This window comes from Chiloscyllium plagiosum, unplaced genomic scaffold, assembly GCF_037043375.1.
Source record: "Chiloscyllium plagiosum isolate Xiang-an unplaced genomic scaffold, Cpla_swu_hap1 HiC_scaffold_13, whole genome shotgun sequence".
Taxonomy (NCBI): domain Eukaryota; kingdom Metazoa; phylum Chordata; class Chondrichthyes; order Orectolobiformes; family Hemiscylliidae; genus Chiloscyllium; species Chiloscyllium plagiosum.
Genome location: NW_028270151.1, coordinates 65,420,221 through 65,444,755, shown reverse-complemented (window position 1 = coordinate 65,444,755; position 24,535 = coordinate 65,420,221). Strand labels below are relative to the sequence as shown.

Sequence of the window (24,535 nt, the reverse complement as noted above, 5' to 3'; positions counted from 1 at the left end):
GACATTAAATCAGAAAAAAAAAAGGTACTTGGAAAGATTTGACTTAACATGAGCCAGCTCAGATTTGTAAAAGGCAGATCATGCTTGACTCAAATAATTGAAAGCTTTTGTTGAGTAACAAGGACTACAATTGATGTTGACCAGATAGAATATTAAGAAAACATTCGACAAAACATGAAATTGAAGTTCATAGAAGGGTGTTTGCTTGGATAACAAAGTGGCTTAAGGACAGAAAACATCAAGGTCTGGTAAACAGCTATTTTAAAGAATACAGATGACAGACTGTGAAGATCCAATGCTCAGAGGCACTGTTTTTATCCAAGTCAAATTTCAAAGTTGCCAATGGTAAACTTGTGGATGTGGCAAACAGTGAGATGATACCAATCATCAACTGCAAGAGGACATCAATTGGTTAGTTGAATGGGAACATGGAACTTAATGATGAAGGGCTTTTGCCAGAGACATTGGTTTTCCTGCTCCTTGAATGCTCCTTTTCCAGCACCACTCTAATCTTTAATCTCTTGCATCTGCAGTACCCACTTTCGCCTAGATGGAACTGAATAGAGAAATTAGGTGAGGTACTTGTCGGAAGGGATAGGAAATCTTAGATTTAAATGAACCAGTCAAGGGTGCGCAAGGACAGAGGGCACCTCGGTGTCCACATGTATTAATCTTTGAAAGTGGCAGGGCGTATTGACAGCACATGCAAAATATAATCAGACCTTAGACTTTCTAAACAGAAGCACAGGTAGAATTGAAGAGTGTGGACAATGGTGGTGAGAAATTTAGGCAAATACAATGAGAATTTTTAAAAATCTGATTTTTCAATGTCAACAAAAAAATTCCAGACTTTCCTCAATTTAAAACGGCCAGAGCTGGTAAACACTGACTAGCATAAACTCAGTCCACCTGCTGTGAATGTCCAGCGATCTGGCTATCTTGGTCTGACACAGCTTAGATGGCATCTCCCATCCCCGAAGGAGTGCATACTCTCTTGTTAAACGCACAGATAGGAGTACAAGGACCCTACAAAAAGTTCATAGATAGGTTAAGCAAGAAATGGAGTATGATGTGGGAAAGTGCGAAATTGTCCATTTTGGCAAGAAAGAGCATCTTCGCTAAATGGCGAGAGATTGCAGAGAGATCTGGGTGTCCTAGTGCATGAATTACAAAAGTTTGTATGCAAATACAGAAAATACCAGAGCTAACAGAATATTAATGTTTTATTTTGAAACAAATTGAATAAGAGCAGCGTAGTTATGCTTCAGGTACACAGGCTGTTGTGGAGTCTAAATCTGGAGTACAGTACTGGTCATTTTAGTTCACAATCAATTGTTATGGCACAGAGAGGGGCCATTCAGCCCACTGTGCCTGCACCAGTTCTATTACTGAGCACCAATTACCTGACGTTTCTTCATACATTCTTACGGAAGGATGCTAGTGTTGAAAGCAGTTTAGAAAAGGTTCTGAGGAAGGGTCACTTGATTCGAAAAATTAACAGATTTCTCTGTAGATGCTGCCAGACCTGCTGAGTCAGGGTCATAGAGATATACAGCACGGAAACAGAACCTTCGGTCCAACTTGTCCATGCTGACCAGATATCCCAACCCAATCTAGTCCCACCTGCCAGCACCCGAACCATACCCTTCCAAATCCTTCCTATTCATAAACCTATCCAGATGCCTTTTAAATGTTGCAATTGTACCAGCTTCACCACTTCCTCTGACAGCTCAATCCATACATGCGCCACGCTCTGAGTGAAAACGTTGCCATTTAGGTCTCTTTTATATCTTTCCCCTGTCACCCTAAACCTATGCCCTCTAGTTCTGGACTCACCCACCCTGGGGAAGAGACTTTGTCTGTTTATCCTATCCATGTCCCTCATGATTTTAGAAACCTCCATAAGGTCACCCCTCAGCCTCAGATGCTCCAGGGAAAACAGCTTTAGCCTACTGAACCTCTCCCTATTGCTCAAATCCTCCAACTCTGGCAACATCCTTGTAAATCTTTTCTGAACCCTTTCAGGTTTCACAACATACTTCCGATAGGAAGGACCAGAATGGCATGCAATATTCCAATAATGGCGTAAACAATGTCCTGTACAGCTGCAACATGACCTCCCAATTCCTATACTCAATACTCTGACCAAAAATAGAAAGCATACCAAATGCCTTCCTCACTACCCTATCTACTCCACTTTCAAGGAGCTATGAACCTGCACTCCACGGTCGCTTTGTTCAGCAACACTCCCTCGGACCTTACCATTAGTGTATAAGTCCTGCTGAGATTTGCTTTCCCAAAATGCAGCACCTCACATTTATCTAAATTAAACTCCATCTGCCACTACTCAGCCCATCTGATCAAGATTCCGTTGTAATCTGAACTAACCACATTCGCCGTGCACCACACCTCCAATTTTGGTATCATCTGCAAACTTACTAACTATACCTTATGTTCATATCCAAATCATTTATATAAATGACAAAAAGTAGTGGATGCAGCACCGATCCTTGTGGCACTCCACTGGTCACAAACTTCCAGTCTGAAAAACAACCCTCCACACCACCCTCTGCCTTCTATCTTTGAGCCAATTCTATATTCAATGAAATCCAACCTTGCTAATCAATCTCCCATGGGGAACCTTGAAGACCTTACTGAAGTCCATATAGGTTACATCTACCGCTCTGCCCTCAACCATCTTCAAAAAACTCAAACAAGTTTGTGAAACATGATTTCCCATACACAAAACCATGTTGACTATCCCTAAATCAGTCCTTGCCTTTCCAAATACATATACATCCCTCCAACAACTTGCCCACTGGCTCACTGGTCTATAGTTCCCTGACTTGAACTTAACACATTTCTTAAACAGTGGCACCACATTAGTCAACCTCCAGTTTTCCAGCACCTTACCTGTGACTATTGACGTTACAAATATCTTAGCAAGAGGCCCAGTAATCACTTTCCACAGAATTGTAGGGTACACCTGATCAGGTCCTACAATATGGACATTTTTCATGATATCACTATCTGCTTCTCCACATTCTATATTTTCCATGTCCTTTTCCACAGTAAATACTAATGCAAAATACTCGTTTAGTATTTCCCGCATCTCCTGCTGCTCCACACAAAGGCCATCTTACTGATCTTTGACGGGTCCTATTCTCGCCCTAGTTATCCTTTTTTCCTTAATGTATTTGTATTGGATTGTCTTTAACTCTATTTGCCAAAGTGAGCTCACGCCCCCTTTTTGCCCTCCTGATTTTCCTCTGAAGAATATTCCTACTGCCTTTATACTCTAAGGATTCACTTGATATATCCTGTCTATATCTGATAGATGCTTCCTTCCTTTTCTTAATCAAACACCCAATTTCTTTCGTCAGCCAGCATTCCCTATACCGACTAGCCTTTCCTTTCGCCCTAACAGGAATATCTAGTAATTTCTGTTTTGTTCCAGAGAAGGTTTGCTAGACTAATACCTGAAATGAAATTGGATCATTTGACCCCTCCCACTGTCAAATGGCAAAAGCAATGGAATGCAGCTCTGTGCGCATTCGACAGCTAATGGGCATTCTACTAGACCTGATTTTCCACTGCAATCGCCAAGCTCCCCACAGAGACAAGCCAGATGCACATATACCAGAAGCAGCACAGTATTGCTGAGGGGGATGGACTCCTCCAGTTTATTGAGTGTCTCTGATGAATGGCCGTCTTGCAACTGTACATTCACTCAAAATTAGTAATGGCTGACACCTTCTCGCTCATCATCTTCCATGACCTGGATAGGTTCCTTGGCTCCAGCAGCTGAGATGCAGCAACTTGAAGACTTTCTTCCTTGATCAGCCACAGAGACCTACCAGTCATGTACTAACCAGACCATGCTTCTGAATTTGCAGCCTTGACAGAGAACCTGCAGAGGTGGAAGTCTATGAGGTGACAGAGTGTAGGAGAAAGCACTTTAAAAAAAGGGATCTGTGGCCTCTTAGTCAGAAGTGGAGGGACTGATGGGCTTTTTATGCCAGCAGTGCTGTGGGTACCACTCATTCCTGCTTAAGAGAAGAGAGGCAATTATTTTGTGCAATAGGGGTAGAAGCTTGAGCATCAAGTTAACACTGGTGCTAAATAGGAGGGTCGTGCAATACAGCACAATGAAGCTTACTGGGTTGCCTATGGGATGTTTCTATGACCGCACATGCAGTCTCAATCACTTCCACACAACCAGGGAATCTTCTCATATGGGGTGGGGAGTCAAAAGTCAGCTACATTGCTGACAGACTTGGCTCTTTCTGCCAGTTAGGAGATATTTTCTCCTCCAATTAGAGGAGCAATTGACTGAAATCAAAGTGGAGGGAAGAACTAGTTAGTGGGGATGCATTACTTCTTCTGGCGCTGCTAGGTACTACTTTTGGATCACACCACGGCACTGACCTGGGCCGCCTCAAGTACGAATTTGATGTACTGAACATAATTGGGAGTCTCAAACTATAACCAAGCCTTCAAAAGGCACCAGCAGACAACGTACCGTGACAGTTGCCACAGAGGTTTGATGAGAAGACAAAATGAACAATTATGCATACTCTTGGTTTTAAATTTATGTAGGACTAAAATTAAAAAACTTTATTCCATATTACACAAAATCAAAAAGTGACTTGTACATAAATTGCATTGTGTGTATTCTGTACAAAATGGAAACTTCTCTAAACATAAAGGCTTTTGAAAAAAAAAAGTCCACCGTTCCACATTACACTAGTCAGAAAGACAATTTCTTTAGCCAATAAGTTAAAACAACCATCTTAAATGAATAATACTCAAACATCAAATGTGATCTTGCATGGCACTGCAAATAAGCTATATAGTTTGCTTACCTTGACGGTGCGACGCCTATCAGATTAGGTCCTAATCCCCTAAAGAGAGAACGCGGACCCTCTTTTTCTAGAATCATCCTGGGGGAAAAAATATAAAAAAGGAGAAATGAGTATACGAAAGAAAATGTCTAGTACTTATGGATTTTGTATTTAAAATACATCTTTTAGATGATGTGGAGCTCAGAAACTAGGTTATTGTAAAGTCTCAAAATTTCAATTGGACAAGTACTGTATAAACTTGGACTGATGCGAAAATGAGCCTTGAACTGGAACAGTTTACGAAAAAGGCGGCAGCTAGTTGTATGATCCTGTCAGCAATGGCTTTGATGCCACAATGTGTGATTAATTAAGTGTCCAAAACCCTTTTCTTACTTCAAATATTTATTGATATTTTCCCCTTAAAAGACAAGTTTTCTTGTCTCAGCCACTATATGACAAATTCTCTTGTGGTCCACCGAACTGCTGCGTGGAAAATCTGTTAAATGATCCATTTTAAAAATTGAACAACCATTCATTACTTTACCAATGGAGGAGTACGGGGGGAGGCGGGGACGATATTCTTTCCATTTCACCATCAAAACTCAAATTTGAAAAAGAATCTCTCAGCCATCACCGTTCAACTTGACACAATTGAAGTGCCCCAAGTTTGGCCTTGTACATTTTCTGGGCCAAATCCTGAAGTAGGACTTGAACCCTGAGCTTCTGACGCAACGGCAGAGAATTATAGAATTGATTTTGTAGAAGCTGCTATTTGGTCCATTGTGACTGCACTGGCTCTCCAAAACTCTAATGACTAGGTGCCATCTTCCTTGCTCTTTCTGTAATCATGCACATTTAAATCAAAACAGAAACTTAAAGCTCAGATTGAAACTGCCTCCACCGCTTTTACAGACACAAACCACTCATTTGTGAAGAAAAACCTTTTCTCACATCTCATTTTCTTGAATAGCAAATAACTAAAATCTACCCCTTCACGTTCTTGAGCATTTTATGAATAGTTTCTTCATACACAGTACTTCAAGCTAATGAAGAACACACATTCAGCACAAAACATTTTGCTTTTAGACTCTATGCCACTATTAACTTTCTGATATTGTCAGGTCTATTAGCCATTCTTTTCAGCTGTCCAAACACCCTCAGCAACTTATGCACATAACTACCCAAGGCTCTCAGCTACTGCACCATTTTTATGAGTGGTGATCTTTATTTTACACCGTCTCTCCACGTTCTAAAATGGATCACTTCATACTACTCTGCGCGGAGGTTCACCTGCCATTTATTTGAGTACCAAATTCTCATCCTCGGATTAGAAAGCTTCAAGTTTTGAAGTTTCCAAAATCTTTGAAATGGTTCTTATTCAAAGATCCAGCTCATTAACATAAATTAGGAAAAGCAGCAATCCTAATACTGATCCCCAGCAATCTCAGCTACAAATCTTATTGCAGCCTCAAAATATCCATTAGTTTTATTCTTGGACTCCTAGTCCTCAGCTAATTGTATATCCTTGTCATTACTGTTCCATGACCCATAGATTTTCTCACAAGTCTGTTGTGCTTCACTGTACTGAACACCTTTTGGAAGTCCATGTGTACTACATTGACAGTTTTACTCTCATCAATCCTCTGTTACCTCTTTACAGAATTCCAACGAGTTAGTTAAATAAGAGTTTTGCTTAAGAAATCCATGCTGGCTTCCCAAACACTCATTTGTCCACGTGACTATTAATTGGTTAAACTGGTTAACTAGAACTGCCGGGCTTATCAAGACAAACTTTCTATTTGAACAAGGGTCTGATCTCCAGTTCTCTGGCACCATCCCAAGTCCAAGGAAGACAATGATTATGCCCAGTGTCTAATTTCTACATAAGTTGTTCAATACAATGCCGACATGCATCTCACCACTTTGACAACTAAATAGTTCATCAATAGTTTCTACTTATCAATTTTGAACAATTCTAGTGGTGGAGTTTCAACCTCTGTCACCATGGGCTGGGGCAAGATCGGCTTCCTTGCTAAGCACACATGAATATTTTTACATGTAATATCACAACTCCAAGTGTAAAACTCCTTTCCGTTCAGAAATCAGCCTTAGCCTTCCCTTCAGAAAGGGACGGAAACACGAAGTAGAGAAATAAACTTGGTGGTTTTAAAAACAGTTCATATTGCCGAAGAGGAATTTTGGGAGGACTTAGAGAATATAAAAGGACTTGATTTTATTTATCCCAGAACATGGTGGAAAGTAAGGAGGAAATTGTAAACAAATAAACAAACAAAGAAATATTTGCAGCATCTATTACTACAGGTGAAGTACCTGATGACTGGAACATGGCTAATGTTGTACCTTTTATTTAATAAAAGTTGTAAGGACAAACCAACGAACTACAGACCTAAGTTTGATTTTGATTGCCAGTAAAATCTTGGAGGGGATTTTAAAAGATGGATTTATGGACATTAGAGGGGCAAAATTTGATTAGAGATAGTCAACATGTTTTATGCGAGAAAAATAGTGTCTTACAAACTGGATTGAGTTTTTTTGAGCAAGTTACCAAAAACATTGGAGGGCAAAGCAATAGACCTTGTTCATTTGGACTTCAGAAAAACCTTCAACAAAGGTTTCACATGGTAGATTAATTATTGAAGTTAGGTCACATGGGATTCACGGGGGAGCTTGCCAATTAGATACATAATTGGCTTAATGGCAGAAGACAGACCTGTAGTGAAAGGTTGCTTTTTGGACTGGAGACCTGTCAACGTTCCACAGGTTTCGGTTCTGGGTCCTCATTTGTTTGTCATTTATAGAACAGATTTGGATCAGAATATAGAAAATATGGTTACTAAGTTTTTTAGCAACATTGGTGGCATAGTAGACAGTAGAGAAGGTTTTCTAAGATTACATCAAGATCTTGATCAAATGGATCAATGGACTAAATAATGGCAGATGGAGTTCAATGTGGATAAATGCAAGGTACTGCACTTTGGTACAACAAATAAGGATAGGGTTTCCTCCTCTACAAGAATCTCAGGGAGTCCCTCTCCCACTGCAACTCTCAAGTAATTTCCTCTGCCCTGAAGCTCTTCAACCATGTCCTGAAACAAACTACTTCAACAGTTTCCTCATTTCCCCTTCCCCCACCTCACCCCAGTTCCAAACTTCCAGCTCAGCACTGTTCCCATGACTTGTCCTACCTGCCTATCTTCTTTTCCACCTATCCACTTCACCCCCCCCCCCCCCCCCCCGACCTATCACCTTCATCCCCTCACCCACTCACCTTGAGTACTCGATGCTACTTTTTCCCCACCCTCCTCTCATTTATCTCTCCACCCTTCAGGCTCTCTGCCTGTATTCCTGATGAAGGGCTTTTGCCTGAAACATAGATTTTGCTGCTCCTTGGATGCTGCCTGAACTGCTGTGCTTTTCCAGTACCACTCTAATCTCGAATCTGGTTTCCAGCATCTGCAGTCATTGTTTTTACCTTTTAAATAATTAATAATAGAGCCTTGGTTAGTGTTGTAGAACAGAGTGACTGAGGGTTAAGGTACATAGTTCTTTGAAGTTTGCGTCAGGGTGGTTAAGATGTTTAGCATGCTTGAGCAATGAAGGCAATCGTTTGAATACTGGAGTTGGGAACTGACGTTGAGGTTGTACAGGACATTGGTGAGGCCTCTTCTGGAGTAGTGTGTCCAGTTCTGGTCACTCAGTTATAGGAAGACGACTATTAAGCTAGGTGGGGGGGGGGTTCAGAAAAGATTTTTATGCTGTTGTCAGATATGGACGTTTCAGTTATAAAGAAAGGCTGGATAGACTGGGACTTTTTTCACCGGAATATAGGAGACTGAGTGTACATCTGAAAGAAGTTTATAAAATAATGCGAGGTATAGATAGAGTTATTGGTAGGGGTGTCTTTTCCTAGGATGGAGAATTTCAAGATTAGGGTGCACATTTTTAAAAGGAGAGAGGAGAAAGATTTTAAAAAAAGATGAGGGGCAATCTTTTTTATGCGAAGGGTGGTTTGTGTCTGCAAATGAACTTCCTGAGGAAATGGTGCATGTGGGCACAGTTACAATGTTTACAAGACATTTGGATAGATACATGAAGAAACATTTGGAGGGATATGAGCCAGGAACAGGCTAAACAGGCCAGGTGGGACGAAATTCAGTTTGAGATTATTTTTGGCGTGAACTAGTGGGACTGAAGGGTCTAAGTCTGTGCTATATGACTATTTGCCTATCAAAGACTTAGAGATTCTCCTTTGTTAGATTCCAGATTTTTTTTGCATAAACCATCTTTGCTTTTATTCATTTGCTTTTTAAACTTCCTTCTGAACATTTTATATTCAGCTTGGTTCTTAATTGTATTTTTCACTTGATACTTGCCATAAGCATATATTTTCTTCGTCATCTCAATTCCAAACTTCTTTTTTGTTGAGGAAGTTCAGTCAACTGATTTGGAAATCCAAAAAGCAGTACCCAAAGCCAGGCAAAAATTGATAAAAAGAGTTCGATTCATTTCACATCTATGCTTCGTTTAATACAAGACCAATATTTCCACTACTGATCCTTATCTAGTTATTCTTGACTACATTTGGATTTCCAGCAAGGACAACATTGGATTTGGCTGTAATCCCTTCTATCCTTCAATAGCTAACTAGCAGATATTGAGACTGGGTGTTAACTAGCTTTCTAGAACCTAGTCTATGTCTACGACAATACAATTCAAGACAAAAACTGATGAGTTATAAGGTAGCACATTACTATTGCAGAAATCAGATTTTGATAGGGTACAACCTAAGAAACAGTTAATCACACTGCAGAGTACAATCCTTTACAAATCTCTTGAAACAAGTAGTGTACACTTGACAAATCTTGCAAGTACTACATTTCAAGAAAGTTGTATTGTCTCCCAAATTTTCCTAAGTAATATCGTATTTGGCCTGGACATTACTGCAATAGCAAGGTTGAAGCTCAGTGGAATTATGAGCAAGTTGAACAGGAACCTGTATCCAACAACACATTAGTCTAGAAACAGCTCAGAGATATCAGAAGTACCACAGGGGTCTGTCCTCACCAACTGATTCAGCATCAAAACAATTACAAATGATCCAAAAATGCTGTGCTTGCCCACGAGCTTCTTAATGAGAGAGAGAGACACAATAAGCAGTACATGCAGAATCAAGTGACCCTTTAAACTTTGTGATAAATTGTTCATCAGCAATTACTACTTATTGGACCCTGAAAGGTTAACTGTACTGGCCAAGTCTCATTCCTTCAGATGAAAATCTATACAAATAGAACTAGGTTTTAATTTAATTTTTCAGTCCACCTCGCTCCCTTAATCCCATCTGCTCATTCCAATCTTTATTTTGTTTGTTATTCATCATTTAAATCTAATTTGTATTTCCTGCCTGATATTTTGGTTGAAGTCTTTTGTGCCCTGCTCAAAAGGTGCCAATCTCCTCTCTAAAAGGGAACTTGTCAGTCAGAGAGGTGAACATTGGCCTGGAATTTGCATGCAGCAGCAATGCACGTTGATTGGTCATTGTAGAAAAGTGACAGGTGGTTAAATTAAGTACGGCCACTTATTTTGGCTCCAAAGAATATAAAACACGAACAGACAGATAGATATAGGCATAGAAACATGAGTGCAATAATCAGACACCAGAGGAAACAGGAGCTGGGGTACAAGGGTGGAGTGAAATTTACAAAATTACCTGAAACATTACAAATAAAGATTTCAGAACAGAAGATCGCTCCAGGAACAACAACGTAAATATTATTTGAAACGCAGCTCGAATGAAACAACATTCATGTGTAAGCAAGAGAGCGACAGACAGATAGATAGATAGAAACAGGGGAAATAAAGTGTTAAAGAACTGCACTTAAGAGACACCTATGATGCTTGAGAAATGGATCCTGTGGGGGACAAACTAGTTTGTTAGTAAATCTTTGTTGCATAGAAGAGGTCTAAGATTAATAGGTTACTGTATATTCCATCAGGTCAGCACATTATATGTTAACAGAAGAAGTCTGGACACCTAGTAATCAACTGACTGAACCATTTTACAACAAAAACTTTAAAAGATAAATTAAATTAAATAAAGCAAAGACTTTTACTGTTACATTATTTTGTAAGGACTTATGCTAAAAACACAATTCTATTTTTTACTTTCAAGAGTTACTTTATCTTAAAATCTTGAAGATGCATTCGCTTTTCTTGGGACCAACCCAAAGGATATCCCACAGTCCTCTGGAATTCACTTCACAGTTACAACTATCCCAAGGAAGATACTACAGAGGAGTTCTTAAATTTATTTAGCTATGTGCATCTTCATCATTAGAATGCCATAGACCCTTGTTGAGGTTGCTGGTAGATATCAAATTGCCTCCCAAGGTAGCCCTGCTAACTACGTTCTGCCTTATGGTACTGAGGACTACTGTAGAATTCTTCCTGCAGCTGCTCATTGGAACAAATCTAAATCGTTTTTTTTTGATGAAATTCAAAGAGATACAGCCCACCTATGTTCCATGTAGTGAACCATAACATTAGTATTTTACTTGTTTGATGTGCAGGCAAAATGACATTTCTTTCTGAACTCTGCCAATTTAGTAAGCATTTGTCTATGTTTAAAAAAAAAAAGTTGCATCTGCCTCAGTCTGTTCCCAAACATAACTACTTGCTTCCATCGGCAAACATGGATAAAGTAAATAACTGAACCTTTGTACCAAGGGTTCACTCCAAATCTCACTCTAAGGAATCATATTGGGATAATTTTACCTTGAACACAACTCAGATTATGTAACCTATGTTAATAAACTTATACTTTGATGTGTATCACTTCCCTCTCTCCAAACTACAATGTTCAATTAACAGATTTAGAGATAGGTCACATATTAAGTTTATTTTTCCCCCACTATCAATTCTAACCTTGAAAGATAAACACAGGTTAATTTTTAAGCGTAATAAATGTAGCCTTGTTTTGAATTGCATTCACTTGAGATGCAAACTAAATTTCTTAAACAGGTGATTCAATTTATTTCAGATTTATCACTAACCCCATCCTGAAAGATGTTCTTAAGTTTTGCGACTATAGTCTAAAATTATAAATTGTATTTTTGTAGCAGAAAGAGAAGATGGATTCCTCCATAAACTGGTAAAAGGGGACTATATCCAAATATAGTATTACCAATGGGAAAAAAGAAAGAAGCTTTCCTGATTCTTCGCCACCCATGGCTCCTGCTAGACTTTGTTCAAGAACATAATTAAATTCAGTGACAGTTTCTTTTTTAGCTAGAAACTGTCACTACCCATCAAACCAAATCTTGATCTCAAGTAGTTATGATTCACATATCAAAAGGGTATAGTTATCCTCTAACAAGAGTTAAACACATTTTTGGAAAAAAAAAGATAAACATGGGGAAAACCAAGAAATTAAGCACCTATTCCGCATGCACAAATGTGACTACTACATTTAACATACCACATTTAAATATTAGTTTTACAATTACATAAACAGAGAGCCCACGAACAATGCTTCCAACTTGGAAAATGCAGAACTTACTTCAAGCAATGCAGAGGGCCAGGTGAGAACCGAGCCACACGACTCACACGTGCCCCATTTATTGTACTGAAGTGAACTTCTGGGATATACAAAGTGACGGATGACGACTGCAATCTGGTTTTCACTACTTCCAAAGGACACGTTAAAATAGCTCCAACTGTTCCCCCACAGCTGTCAAAACATAAAAAAGGTGGAGTTCAAAATAAATATTTAGTCAGAATATAAAAATGCTGAAAATGATCATTCTACGTAACATAGCAAACTTGTCTCTACAGGAGTCAGGAGCACTATGTTGCTTTGTTCTCAACTAGCTCAATGGATGAAACACACAAGGATACTGAAAATGGAAATTTAAGTAGTTCAAAATTTAAAATGGCTGACTTTGGAAGGAAACGATCAAAGTTAATTAACTTCCTTTCCAAATCCAAATAATTTTTATTGCACATCTGTCCACAATTTACAATGATAACATATGTCATATGATTAGTAGATCAATAGTGCCCATCCTAACCATATCTGAGCAATGGAAACAGCTCAAGAGCCAAACAAAGAAAGTTAGCAGAAAAGAAAGCTCTGATTAATAGCAATTTAAATAACAATTATGTAACTACTTGACTAGTACAAGAAGCACAAGACCAGGAACAAACCTCAGTCGCCAGGAACTATCATCGCCCTTTCGTCACCAAAAACTTTGCCATAAAACATTCAAGTTCACTTGATTTATCAAGTGCACAAACAAAATCAAAGTTATCAAATTGGCAAAAGTCTTGATACAAAACACAAAAAGACTCAATCTTGTACAGCTTCTTCAACTATGGAATGTCCAGTTATCTGGCAGCACTTTCATGGGACAAAATTTCAAGTGAATCTCTGAACAATGCGATGCTTTGTTTAGTAAATTTGTCTGTTGGCAACAGTCACCTCCTGCAAGATAGAAATCACAACCCAAGGCTAAGTTCACTTTCCACGTCCAAGCTATTTTCATACATATAAATGTAACATGGAAAACAAATTCCATGATTTATCACAAGAAAAGTAACTGCTCTCTTAAAAGGAACAAAAATGTTGAACCATAATGAATAAGACTAACTGTAGCTCAATAATGCACTTTGATTATTATGGTCTTAGCCACCAAGCATTTAAGTAGTAGATCTCTCACTACACACTGATCTTTTAGCAGTTTTCATGTTGTTTGAGGAATGACCAGTGATTAAAATTTGAGGTCAACAAGCACTACATATTTCACACACCATCTACCTCAAGTGTCAAAATTTCCCTGATAAACAAACTGTTTTATTACAATAATATTCCAGGGTACAGAGAAACAAATGAGAGTTTTGAACTGAGCATCCAAGAGTTAAAAAAAGGTTGCAGCAAAAAAAACCTGTGAATTTACATGCAGTACAAGATGACTGCCTGATTGACTAGCTTCAATCCTTTACAATGAATACTGTTCAGATGATTTCCTGAAGATAACCAATTTTCATTTGCATGCAGAGGCTTAATAACAGAATTAAAATTAAAGCTAGTACAGCGAATGAATGATTTCCTAATTCATTTAAAATTATACAATCATGGTCTGAGTTTCATATGCATACCATAAATACATAAATAGCCCTAACAGTATAATAAAGATCAAATTTAAATTATCTATTTGTCTGGACATTGACATATGTATTAAGTCCATTTTATGTGTATGCAACATAGGACAGTATTTCTTACTTAAAATCAAATTACACAATTCAAGATTCCAGAAGTGACTCAATGTACAATGAACAGCAGAGCATACAAAGCCAAAAAATTCCAAAAATAAAAAAAAAAGGAGACAGACAGGTTAAAGATAATTTTGGAAAACAGCCAGTCAGCACAGTACATTGAAAAAAAACTGGAGAAACTCAACCTGGCAACAAGGGGAGAGAGATTAGTTAATGTTTCAAATTTTTTTGAGCCTTAGTTTCGGTTTTATTTCAGATTTTCAACAACAGCAGTATTCGGCATTCGTACGAAACAAAATACTGTACAATTACGCATTTACAAAATAAGAAATACACCCAAACTGTTAGTAGATCTTATCAGGATGGAACCCTGTTTTCCTTGCATGGACAAAAAGGGGACTTATTCAACATTAGATCCCTTATTCAAAAAAAAACACCACAATAAATCTGCACTAGGTCACAGAACAGTGACCACAGAAAGACAGAAGACAAATGTGTCATATAAACTAATAAAATTTCCAATGCCATTTGCAGTTTAAGATATACAGTATTTGATCTTATTTAAAATTTAGAATGAGGAAATCAACTGCGCATATCTTCCCACTGAACTTGAGTTTTTCTCAAGTCTAATACAATTATGAACAATCAATGCCTAATTTGATTAAATTGTAGTGCAAAACAAAAAACAACTTTTACATTGTACATTATCTGTAGTCTCATTCTAAGCACAATGCACAAACATTAAAAAAAGCGTTGTGGGGGTTGTAAAGGTAGTTTACAAAATTGGATTTTTCTGAATTAACTTTGAACATAAATTTTGAGCTTTTTTAAGTAAAATATGTAACAAATTGAAGAAACTTACAATTGGAGAGTGATAGATTGATTTTTATTTATTGACACATGCATTGGCATACAGAAAAGCTTTGCTTACAGCAGTACTAGGCAGATCAAATAAGCAAGGATATAGACATTAAAAAAAAATTTAGACAGAGGCATATCGGTTAATTGCAATAGGTGAGATCAATGTTAGCAAGATCAACTGAGGCTTGGGAGTCCATTCATTAGTCTAATAAATAGCCAAGAAGCTGTTCTTGAACCTGCTGGTGCATGTTCAGGTTGACAGAAGAAGTTGGAGGCAATCCGTACTGGGGTGCAATGGGTCTTTGATGATATTGGCAGTCTTTTTGCAGTAGCGAGCTGTGTAAACAGAGTCCATGGATGGAAGGTTAGCTTCTGTGATGATCTGGGCTGTGCACACCACCTTCTGTAGTTTCTTTCTGTCCTGAGTGAGCAGTTGCCATACCAGCCAGTTATGCACCCAGACAGCATGCTTTCAATTATGCTTCTGTAGAAGTTGGTGAGGGTCATTATGGACATGCAAAATTTCCTGAGCTGCCTCAGCAAAGTGTTGTTGTGCCTTCTTAACCTGTCCTAGACTTCACATGTAGATGCGTTGGTCATCAATTATTGTCACTCTCTGCAGAACAGAGCGCTGAAGGGAACATGTTCCATAAATCCAGCTGTACTACTTGGGGATGGCACAAGTAGTCAGCTGTGTAGGTTAAAAAAATAAAAATGAAGTTGTCATATTCCCAGAGGATCATAGGGCTGCTCTCTCATTAGAAAGACATGACTGTGGTGCATTCTACTGGAGGGTCACCATTCCTGAGGAAATGGAACCACAGATCTTAAGAAATAGGAACAGAATTAAGCCATTAAGTTTGCTAAGTTTTTTCTTTAGATTCTTGCACACTTGATGCAACTGCAATACGCCAACTTCTGTGAACAACCACCAAATTTTATTAAGCAATTACAGTACAAACTGGACAAACTCTTAACACTCTTGGCCATGCTCGCAGTGTGTCAAGAGGTCTCTCCGAACAAAGGAAACAGTTCTTCCTTTATACAAAATCTTCACATCACAGTCAGTAGTGTCCACAAGACAACCCCCAGTCACTCCAACAGTCACATGCACCTAAAGACACAAGGCAGTGACCACATCAATTTCCAGAAACAATATAATGTAAATCGTCCCTTAATGGCCAAGTCTGTTGTGAATTTTTTTTTAAAAAACTACAGGGAGTAGTCAAAATTCCAACTGTAATGTCCTTATTGATTTTGAATAGGATCATGATGCAAATGTAAATTATCTCTGAATAAAGAGATGGCCATGTAATTGGCTCTGAATGGCAAGGGATGGGAATCTAAATTCCTTTCAATCTACTGGTATGTCAGAGGCATCCCACCATAGCCTCAGGGCATCCAATTTCCTGCAGGTCAGCAGAAGCAAATTAATATCACCACTCCATGTGTTTCTCAATCCAATTCTCCGGTCTTCTCTCCAAAACCTTCGACTCCCTTACTAATCAAGAACCTTAATAAACAAACAAATAGCTAAATAATTGTGGGTGCTTTAATTCAGAAACAAAAATTAGAAATTGTTGGAAAAGTCCAGTAGGTTTGGCAGCACCTGTGGCAAGAATTCAGAATAAATATTTTGGGTTGATAGACCCTTTTTTATTCTGGATTAGTGGTGCTGGAAGAGCACAGCAGTTCAGGCAGCATCTGAGGACAGGCAAAATCCGAGGACAGGCAACATCGACGTTTCGGGCAAAAGCCCTTCATCAAGTTATTCCTGATGAAGGGCTTTTGCCCGAAACGTCGATGTTGCCTGTCCTTGGATTTTGCCTGTCCTCGGATGCTGCCTGAACTGCTGTGCTCTTCCAGCACCACTAATCCAGAATCTGGTTTCCAGCATCTGCAGTCATTGTTTAGACCCTTCTTTATACCTAGATTAGAGTGGTGCTGGAAAAGCACAGCTGGTCAGGCAGCATCAGAGGAGCAGGAAAATCAGTGTTTCAGGCAAAAGACCTCCTGCTCCTTAGATGCTGCCTGACCTGTGCTTTTCCAACACCACTAATCTAGACTCAGATTTCCAGCATCTGCAGTCCTTACGTTTGCCTTCTTCACATCTGTCTGCCTTAAATATAGAGAACAATTTGGCCTCTGCATAACTTCTGCAGCAAGGAATTCCACGGACTCACCACTCCAGCTGAATAAATTCCTCCATCATCTCATTTCCAAAGGCTTGCCCCTTCATTCTGAGTCTGAGCCCGAGCCCTTGGGTCCTCGTCACTCCTACTAGTGAAGGCCTCTTCCCCACATCCATTCAACCAAGGCCTCTCAGTATTCTGCAAGTTACAATGAAATTTCTTTTCTCTCCTCTCCCATCCTTCTAAACTCCATAAAGTACAGGCCAGAGTCCTCAAACTGCTCTTCATAAGCCAAGCCCTTCATTCTTGTCAATCTCATTTGGCAACTTCTTATTCAAATATTCCTCAATTAAGGGCTGCACAGTGGCTCAGTTGCTAGCACTGCTCCTTCACAATGCCAGGGACAGTTTGATTCCACCCTTGAAACTCTGGGAGTTTGTACATTCTCCCTTTGTCTGCATGGGTTTCTGCCACATGCTGCAGCTTCCTCCCACAATCGAAGTATGTGCAGGTTAGGTGGATTGGCAATGCTAAATTGCCCACAATGTCCAGGGATGTGAAGACTAGAGGTATTTCCCATGGGAAATACAGGGTCAGGGTAGGTCTGGTTCGGATGCTCTTCAGAGTGTCAGTGTAGACTTAATGGGAGATCCTCATCATCACAGGTTCCCTACAGTGAGGAAGCAACCCATTTGACCTACTCAGGTTGATTGCCTGCCATAATTTCAAAGCAAAGTTTCAATACCACATTCAATAATACAAAAATTAAGGATTCAAACTGAACCTGAAAAAAGGTATTATTTCAATTGCCTCTATCCTCATCCATGCACTTGAACCCTGACCGTCATATGGGGCTGCTACCCTCAAACCAGGGTCAGGTTGGATTTGAAAATACAAGGCTGGTAGGTTCAATTTCACAGCAACTTAAAGTCACTTGTTGAAGCCAACCCAGGAAAGGCAATTATTGTTGTGTGTAAAGTACCACAAGCTCCATTTAACTCTACTTATTAGCAAACTTCACAAATAATCCAATACTGAAACAATTATTTAAACTTGATTGCATGGAGCAACCAAAATAAGACCCCTTCAAGTTAGCAACTTAAGTTTCACAACTCAGGTGGCCATTATCCCATAATCGACTTCAACACCAACCAAGTCTCTTTCCTCGGTCCAGGGTTTGAACTATATGCAGCATTGTTCTCCGGTATTCTGCTCCTGAAGAATCCGAGAGCTGAACTGTTGCACAAATTTTCCATCCTTCAAGTTTGTGGTGTGACATTATTGATGATCCTGTGGATTCTTTCATCCAAAATACTGGAAATCTGCAGCTTGCCTTTTCAGAAATAGCTTCCTTGTTAAATTCAGCATTGACTGAATGTTTGACAAAACAGCTTTCCAGTGATTAACTCCTTAATTTTTTCTGCAAGGCAATTAGTTGTCCTTGTGACATAAGGCAGACATTTATCAAGCCATTGTTAAAACAGTTTTATTCATGTAGCTTCAACTCCTCCTTCCTGACATGGCTAATTGCTTTCCAATTCCTGTACATGTTTATCTTGACAGTTATTGCTGCTTCTTTCAATCTATGAACAGTTAAAGTTCTGAAGTTTAACTTCTGTGATCATGTTCTGATATAGTGTAATGCACTGCACTAATAAAACCATGAATTACTAATAAAATAATATATCTTCTTAGCCAAAGACCAGTCAAAAGGACATTTTGAGCAAAGTGTTGCCTCAGAGAGTAACAAAATTAACTCTGGATCCTTTTAGTGTGGTAGGCTAAATAGAGCACCTCCAACCCAGTGATTCATACTGTATCGTTCATCCAAAGATGTGCATTAAAATACTGAACTTTCCAAACAGTGAATTGTTTTGCATGTGCTCTTAAAACAGACTTCATTTGAAGCACTGATGACAGAGACACAGCATGGAATAAATTAAGATAACGCTTAAGATCAACAATTTCTTAGTGAAGACAATATATGTTCTAAAGTATAGTAAAATTCTTAAGTTGGTAACAGTCCTGATCTAGGAGGCACTATGAATTAAAAAGCAAAATCTAAAGCAAATCTCAGTCTAAATGCGAGAGAGGTCATAGTTTCCTCACATTTTAATATGTTGCACCAATTGGAAAATTGCAGTTTTACTTGACTCTGGTCAGAACACTTGTTACATAAAGCTGAAAAATGTGTGTAGCTGGAAAAGTGTAGCAGGTCAGGCAGCATCCAAGGAGCAGGAGAATCATGTTTTGGGCATAAAAAGCTCTTCTTCAGGAATGAGGAGGGTGTGCCAAGCAGGCTAAGATAAATGGTAGGGAGGAGGGACTTGGGAGAGGGGCGTTGGGAATGCAATAGGTGGAAGGAGGTTAAGGTGAGTGTGAAAGGCCGGAGAGGGGGTGCGGGCGGAGAGGTCGGGAAGAAGATTGCAGGTCAAGAAGGCGGTGCTGAGTCCGAGGGTTGGGACTGAGATAAGGGTGGGTGGGGGAGAAAATGAGGAAGCTGGAGAAATCTGCATTCATCCCTTGTGGTTGGAGGGTTCCTAAGTGGAAGATGAGGTGCTCCTCCTCCAGGCGTCGTGTTGCCATAGTCTGGCGATGGAGGAGGCCAAGGACCTGCATGTCCTTGGCGGAGTGGGAAAGGGAGTTAAAGTGTTCAGCCATGGGGCGGTTGGGTTGGTTGGTGCGGGTGTCCCAGAGGTGTTCTCTGAAACATTCCTCAAGTAGGCGGCCTGTCTCCCCAATGTAGAGGAGGCTACATCGGGTGCAGTAAATGATGTGTGTGGAGATGCAGGTGAATTTGTGACGGATATGGAAGGATCCCTTGGGGCCTTGGAGGGAAGTGAGGGGGGAGGTGTGGGCGCAAGTTTTGCATTTCTTGCGGTTGCAGGGGAAGGTGCTGGGGGTGGAGCGGACCTGACGAGGGAGGGAGTGGTCTTTCCAGAACGCTGATAGGTGAGGGGAGGGAAATATATCCTTAGTGGTGGATGATACGATGTATCTGGAGTTGATGGGGTGGTTGGTGAGGACCAGTGGGGTTCTGTCCTGGTGGTGATTGGAGGGGCAGGGTTCAAGGGCAAAGGAGCGGGAAGTGGAGGAGATGCGGTGGAGGAAATGCAGTGGAGAGCATCGTCAACCACGTCTGAGGGGAAATTGCAGTCTTTGAAGGAAGAGGCCATCTGGGTTGTTTGGTATTGGAATTGGTCCTCCTGGGAGGAGATGCGACAGAGGCGAAGGAATTGGGAATATGTGATGGCATTTTCACAGGGGGCAGGGTGGGAGGTGGTGTAATCTTGTTAGATAAAACAAAGATTTGCTTTGAGAAACTGAAAATCTAAACAAACCATAAGTTTGCTAAACAGAAACAGAATTTCTCGTGAATAGGAAAATTTTAAAGGCCAAAGCAGTTCAGTTCAAATGAAATATTACACACTAAGTGTTTTCCCCGCCGTATGTGCTGAATAAACATCTTGTTCAAAAGCATTGCTTTTTCTTTCATCATGTTCTGTTTAAGCAACTGGATGCACCACTGGTAGCCCTCAAAAGTAGATTAGAGAATGAAATGTACAATTTAACAATTATGGCCATGACGTAATAAAACTATGTACTAAAATACAAAACAAATTGCACAATTTAAAAAAATGAACATTTTGTAACAAAAATTTGACGATAAGTGAATTCCATACCAATAATTACAAGTACAGCTCATATGCCTTCAAAAATCAAAGAATTAAAACTGAAGGTAATTCACAAGGTTAAAATGGTTATGTGGAAAACTAGTTTCCTTTTTGCAAAATAAAAACATGTCAAAATTGGAAACCAGCAAATTTAATCAATAGCAGAAATAAAGAAATTAGAAAATAAAGTGTCTATTAAATAATTAATTATTCAAGAAATAATCCCTTGAAGAGCACAAAATGCTGGAGGACGAGACTATCTTTCTGCAGTTAAATGGACACCTGTCAATTTATTCTTGTACAGGAAGGTTTACATTGGACAAAATACACTATTTTACAAATGAAATACTTAAACATTTAGAACATATGCAATAATCAAAGCTTCCACAAAAACCTAAGTCAATCAAATTAAAAAAATCAAAAAGATTGTTCCTGTTCGGGTGAGAGGCAAGGTTGCTCGGTGTAGGGAATGCTGGACGACTAGAGAAATTGAGGTTTGGGTCAAGATAAAGAAGGAAGCACACATCAGGTATAGACAGGAGAGATCGAGTGAGTCCTTAGTAGAGTATAAAGACAGTTGGAACAAACTTAAGAGGAAAATTAGGAAGGCATAAAAGGGACGGGACATGAGATAACATTGGATTCTCTTTCACCCTATTTGCCAAAGGGATTTTATAAATACATTAAGGACAAAAAAGGTAACCAGGGAGAGTACAGGACACCTCAAAGATCAGCAAGGCAGCCTATGTGTGGAACTGCAGGAGGGGAGATATTGAACGAGTCTTTGCACCAGTCTTTACTGTGGAGAGGAATTGGAAGATACAGAACATGGGGAAATAGATGGTGACATGTTGAAGTGTCCATACAAGAGGTGGTGGTGCTGGATGTCTAAAAACAAAAAGGTGGATAAATCCCCAGAACCTGATCAGGTGTACCCTAGAACTCTGTGGGAAGCTGATCCACTTGCTGAGATATTTAGAATCACTGATAGTCACAGATGAGGTGACAGAAGACTGGAGGTTGGCTAACATAGTGCCACTATTTAACAAAGGTGGTAAGGAAAAGTCAGGGAACTATAGACCCATGAGTCTGACATCAGTGGATGGCACATTGTTGGAAGGAATCCTGAGGAACAGGATTTATATGTATTTGGAAAGGAGGGATAGTCAACATGGCTTTGTGCACGTTGTCTCAAAAATTTCATTGAGTTTTTTGAAGTTACAAAAGAGGACTGATGAGGGCAGAGTAGTGGATGCTATCAATTTGGACTTCAAGGACTCGACAAGGTTCCTCGTGGCAGACTGGTTAGCAAGGTTAGATCACATGGAATACAGGGAGACCTAGTCATTTTGATACAGAACAAATCTCAAAGGTAGAAGACAGGGTGGTGATGGAGGACTGCTTTTCAGACTGAAGGCCTGTGACCAGCCACAAGGATTGTCTCTGGGTCTACTGTTTTTCATCATTGAAATGCATGATATGGATGTAAACATAGGAGGTATACTAAGTTTGCAGATTACACCAAAATTGGAGGTGTAGTGGACAGTGAATGTGACCTCAGATTACAACAGGATCTTGGTCAGATGGGCCAAGAAGTGGTAGAGGGAATTTAATTTAGTTAAATGCGAGGTGCTGCATTTTGGGAAAGCAAATCTCAGCAGGACTTATACATTTAATGGTAAGGTCCTGGGGAGTGTTGCTAAACAAAGAGACCTTGGAGTGCAGGATCATTGCTCCTTGAAAGTGGAGTTGCAGGTAGATAGGATAGTGAAGACGACTTGCCAAAGGATCAGTTAGACTAGAAACGTCAGTTTTCTTTTTCCTCTCCTTGCAGATGCTGCTTGACCTGCTGAGATTTTCCAGCACACTCTCTTTTGGTCTCCTTTAGTGAAGACGACGTTTGGTATGCTTTCCTTTATTGCTCAGATCATCAAGTATTGGAGTTGGGAGATCATGTTGCGGCTGTGTAGGGCATTGGTTAGGCCACCTTTGGAGTACTGTGTGCAACTCTGGTTTCCCTCCTGTCAGAAGGATGTTGTAACACTTGCAAGGGTTCAGAAAAAGACTTACAAGGATGCTGCCAGGGTTGGTGGGTTTATGCTATTGGGAGAGGTTGAATAGGCTCGGGATGTTTTACCTGGAGCAGAGGCTGAGGGGTGATTTGATAGAGGTTTATAAAATCATGAGGGGGCATGAATAGGGTAAATAGAGAAGGTCTTTTCCCTAGGATAGGGGGAGTCCAGGACTAGTGGGCACAAGTTCAGGGTGAGAGGAAAGATTTAAAAAGGGACCTAAAGAGCAACTTTTTCACACAAAGGGTGGTGCCTGCATGTACTACCAGAGGAAGTGGTGGAGGACAAATGAAATGGGGACAAATGAAGATGATGATTAGCAATTGTCCCATGTTCTTAACATTTTCATTAATTGGCAAAGTGAAATAAGTATTTCAACAAGACCTTTTCTTAAAAAAAAAGTGAATTCAGAAAATAGATTGTCAGAATGCCTGATACATTACTGCCCCTTAAAGCTTTCAGACTGAATTCTTGCTACTCATAACAAGAATAGTTGGAGGTACACTGTAGTTGGCTTCAGTACCCCCTCCCCTCTTTAGACAGCAAATGATGTTTTTGTTTGTCTATCTTGGGGCCTCTGGCATAAAGTTAATGTTTGTGGGTGATGTGATAAAAAGAATTAGATGCTACTAGGATCTAATTCATGGCACAAGTAACCAGCACTCACTGCAGTTCCCATATAAAGAGCAGCTGACTAAGTAGTGGAGATCTTCCAACATGTTTGAAGCTTTACCTTATTATTTTCTGAAGAGGAGTAATAAATGGAAATCAAAAAAAAAACAAAGCTAGAATTGTTATTGCCAGTTATAATGATAAACTGACCTTTCACAATTTCTGCATATGCTGTCTAAAAATGTTGAATAAAACAGCTCCTGTTCTTCACAAGACATGTTCAAACAATGGGGCTCTTTACAGTTAGACATAATAGGAATACACTTACATGTACATGTGCAGCCATTAGTGTATACTTAATAGGTTAAAAATAGGCATTTGATTTGAAATAAAATTTTAAAGGAAAGTCTGCTGTTAAGAGGAAATTAAGAGGATGAAAACTGGCTGTGGTAACTCGCCATTCAAATTTGAATAGCGAGTTAGAGGTCAACAATTAAGTTATCTTACTGTCATTGTCCATTCATTTCAGAGTATTTATAGCATCATGATTGTACACCTAAATGAATGTGCAATTGAACCTTTCTTCCTTCTTTCTCATCGTATCACACTGCACCCATCCTCCAACATTATAATTCATGCAGATCAGATACCTTAGAGCCACAGACAAATAAAAACTTACGTGTGCTACTCAAAAAAAGACATTATCTTGATTATTGCAATGCAGACAGAAAAAAAAACCATTTTGCACCAATGTATATGCAATGGAAAGTTAAAAATCACACCATACCAAGTTATAGTCCAACAGGTTTATTTGGAAGTACAAGCTTTCACAGCACTGCTCCTTTATCAGATAGCTAGTGGAGCAGGATCAGAGGACAATTGATAGCAAAAGATCATAGCGTCAACTGATGCCATACATTGGACAAACCTAGATTCCGGTTAACTCTTTCACCTTTTAAAATGGGTTGCAGGTTGATTCATTTATATGTAAACACCAGAATTTCTTTCAAGTCACATTACCGAAATAACTTAAGGTTTTACTAAAAAAG

The 24,535-nt window shown here is 39.5% G+C and overlaps 1 protein-coding gene across 1 annotated transcript in view; it reads right to left on the bottom strand.

Annotated features, from left to right (window-relative positions):
• Positions 1-24,535, bottom strand: part of LOC122555843 (solute carrier family 25 member 36-A) — a 74,108-nt gene that overhangs the window by 24,705 nt on the left and 24,868 nt on the right. Inside the window, exons 2-3 of the mRNA XM_043702039.2 lie at positions 12,421-12,591; positions 4,866-4,943 (exon numbers count right to left, since the gene is read on the bottom strand). Of these exons, the coding sequence (XP_043557974.1) occupies positions 4,866-4,943; positions 12,421-12,591 (249 nt within the window). The remainder of the gene's footprint in view (positions 1-4,865; positions 4,944-12,420; positions 12,592-24,535) is intronic.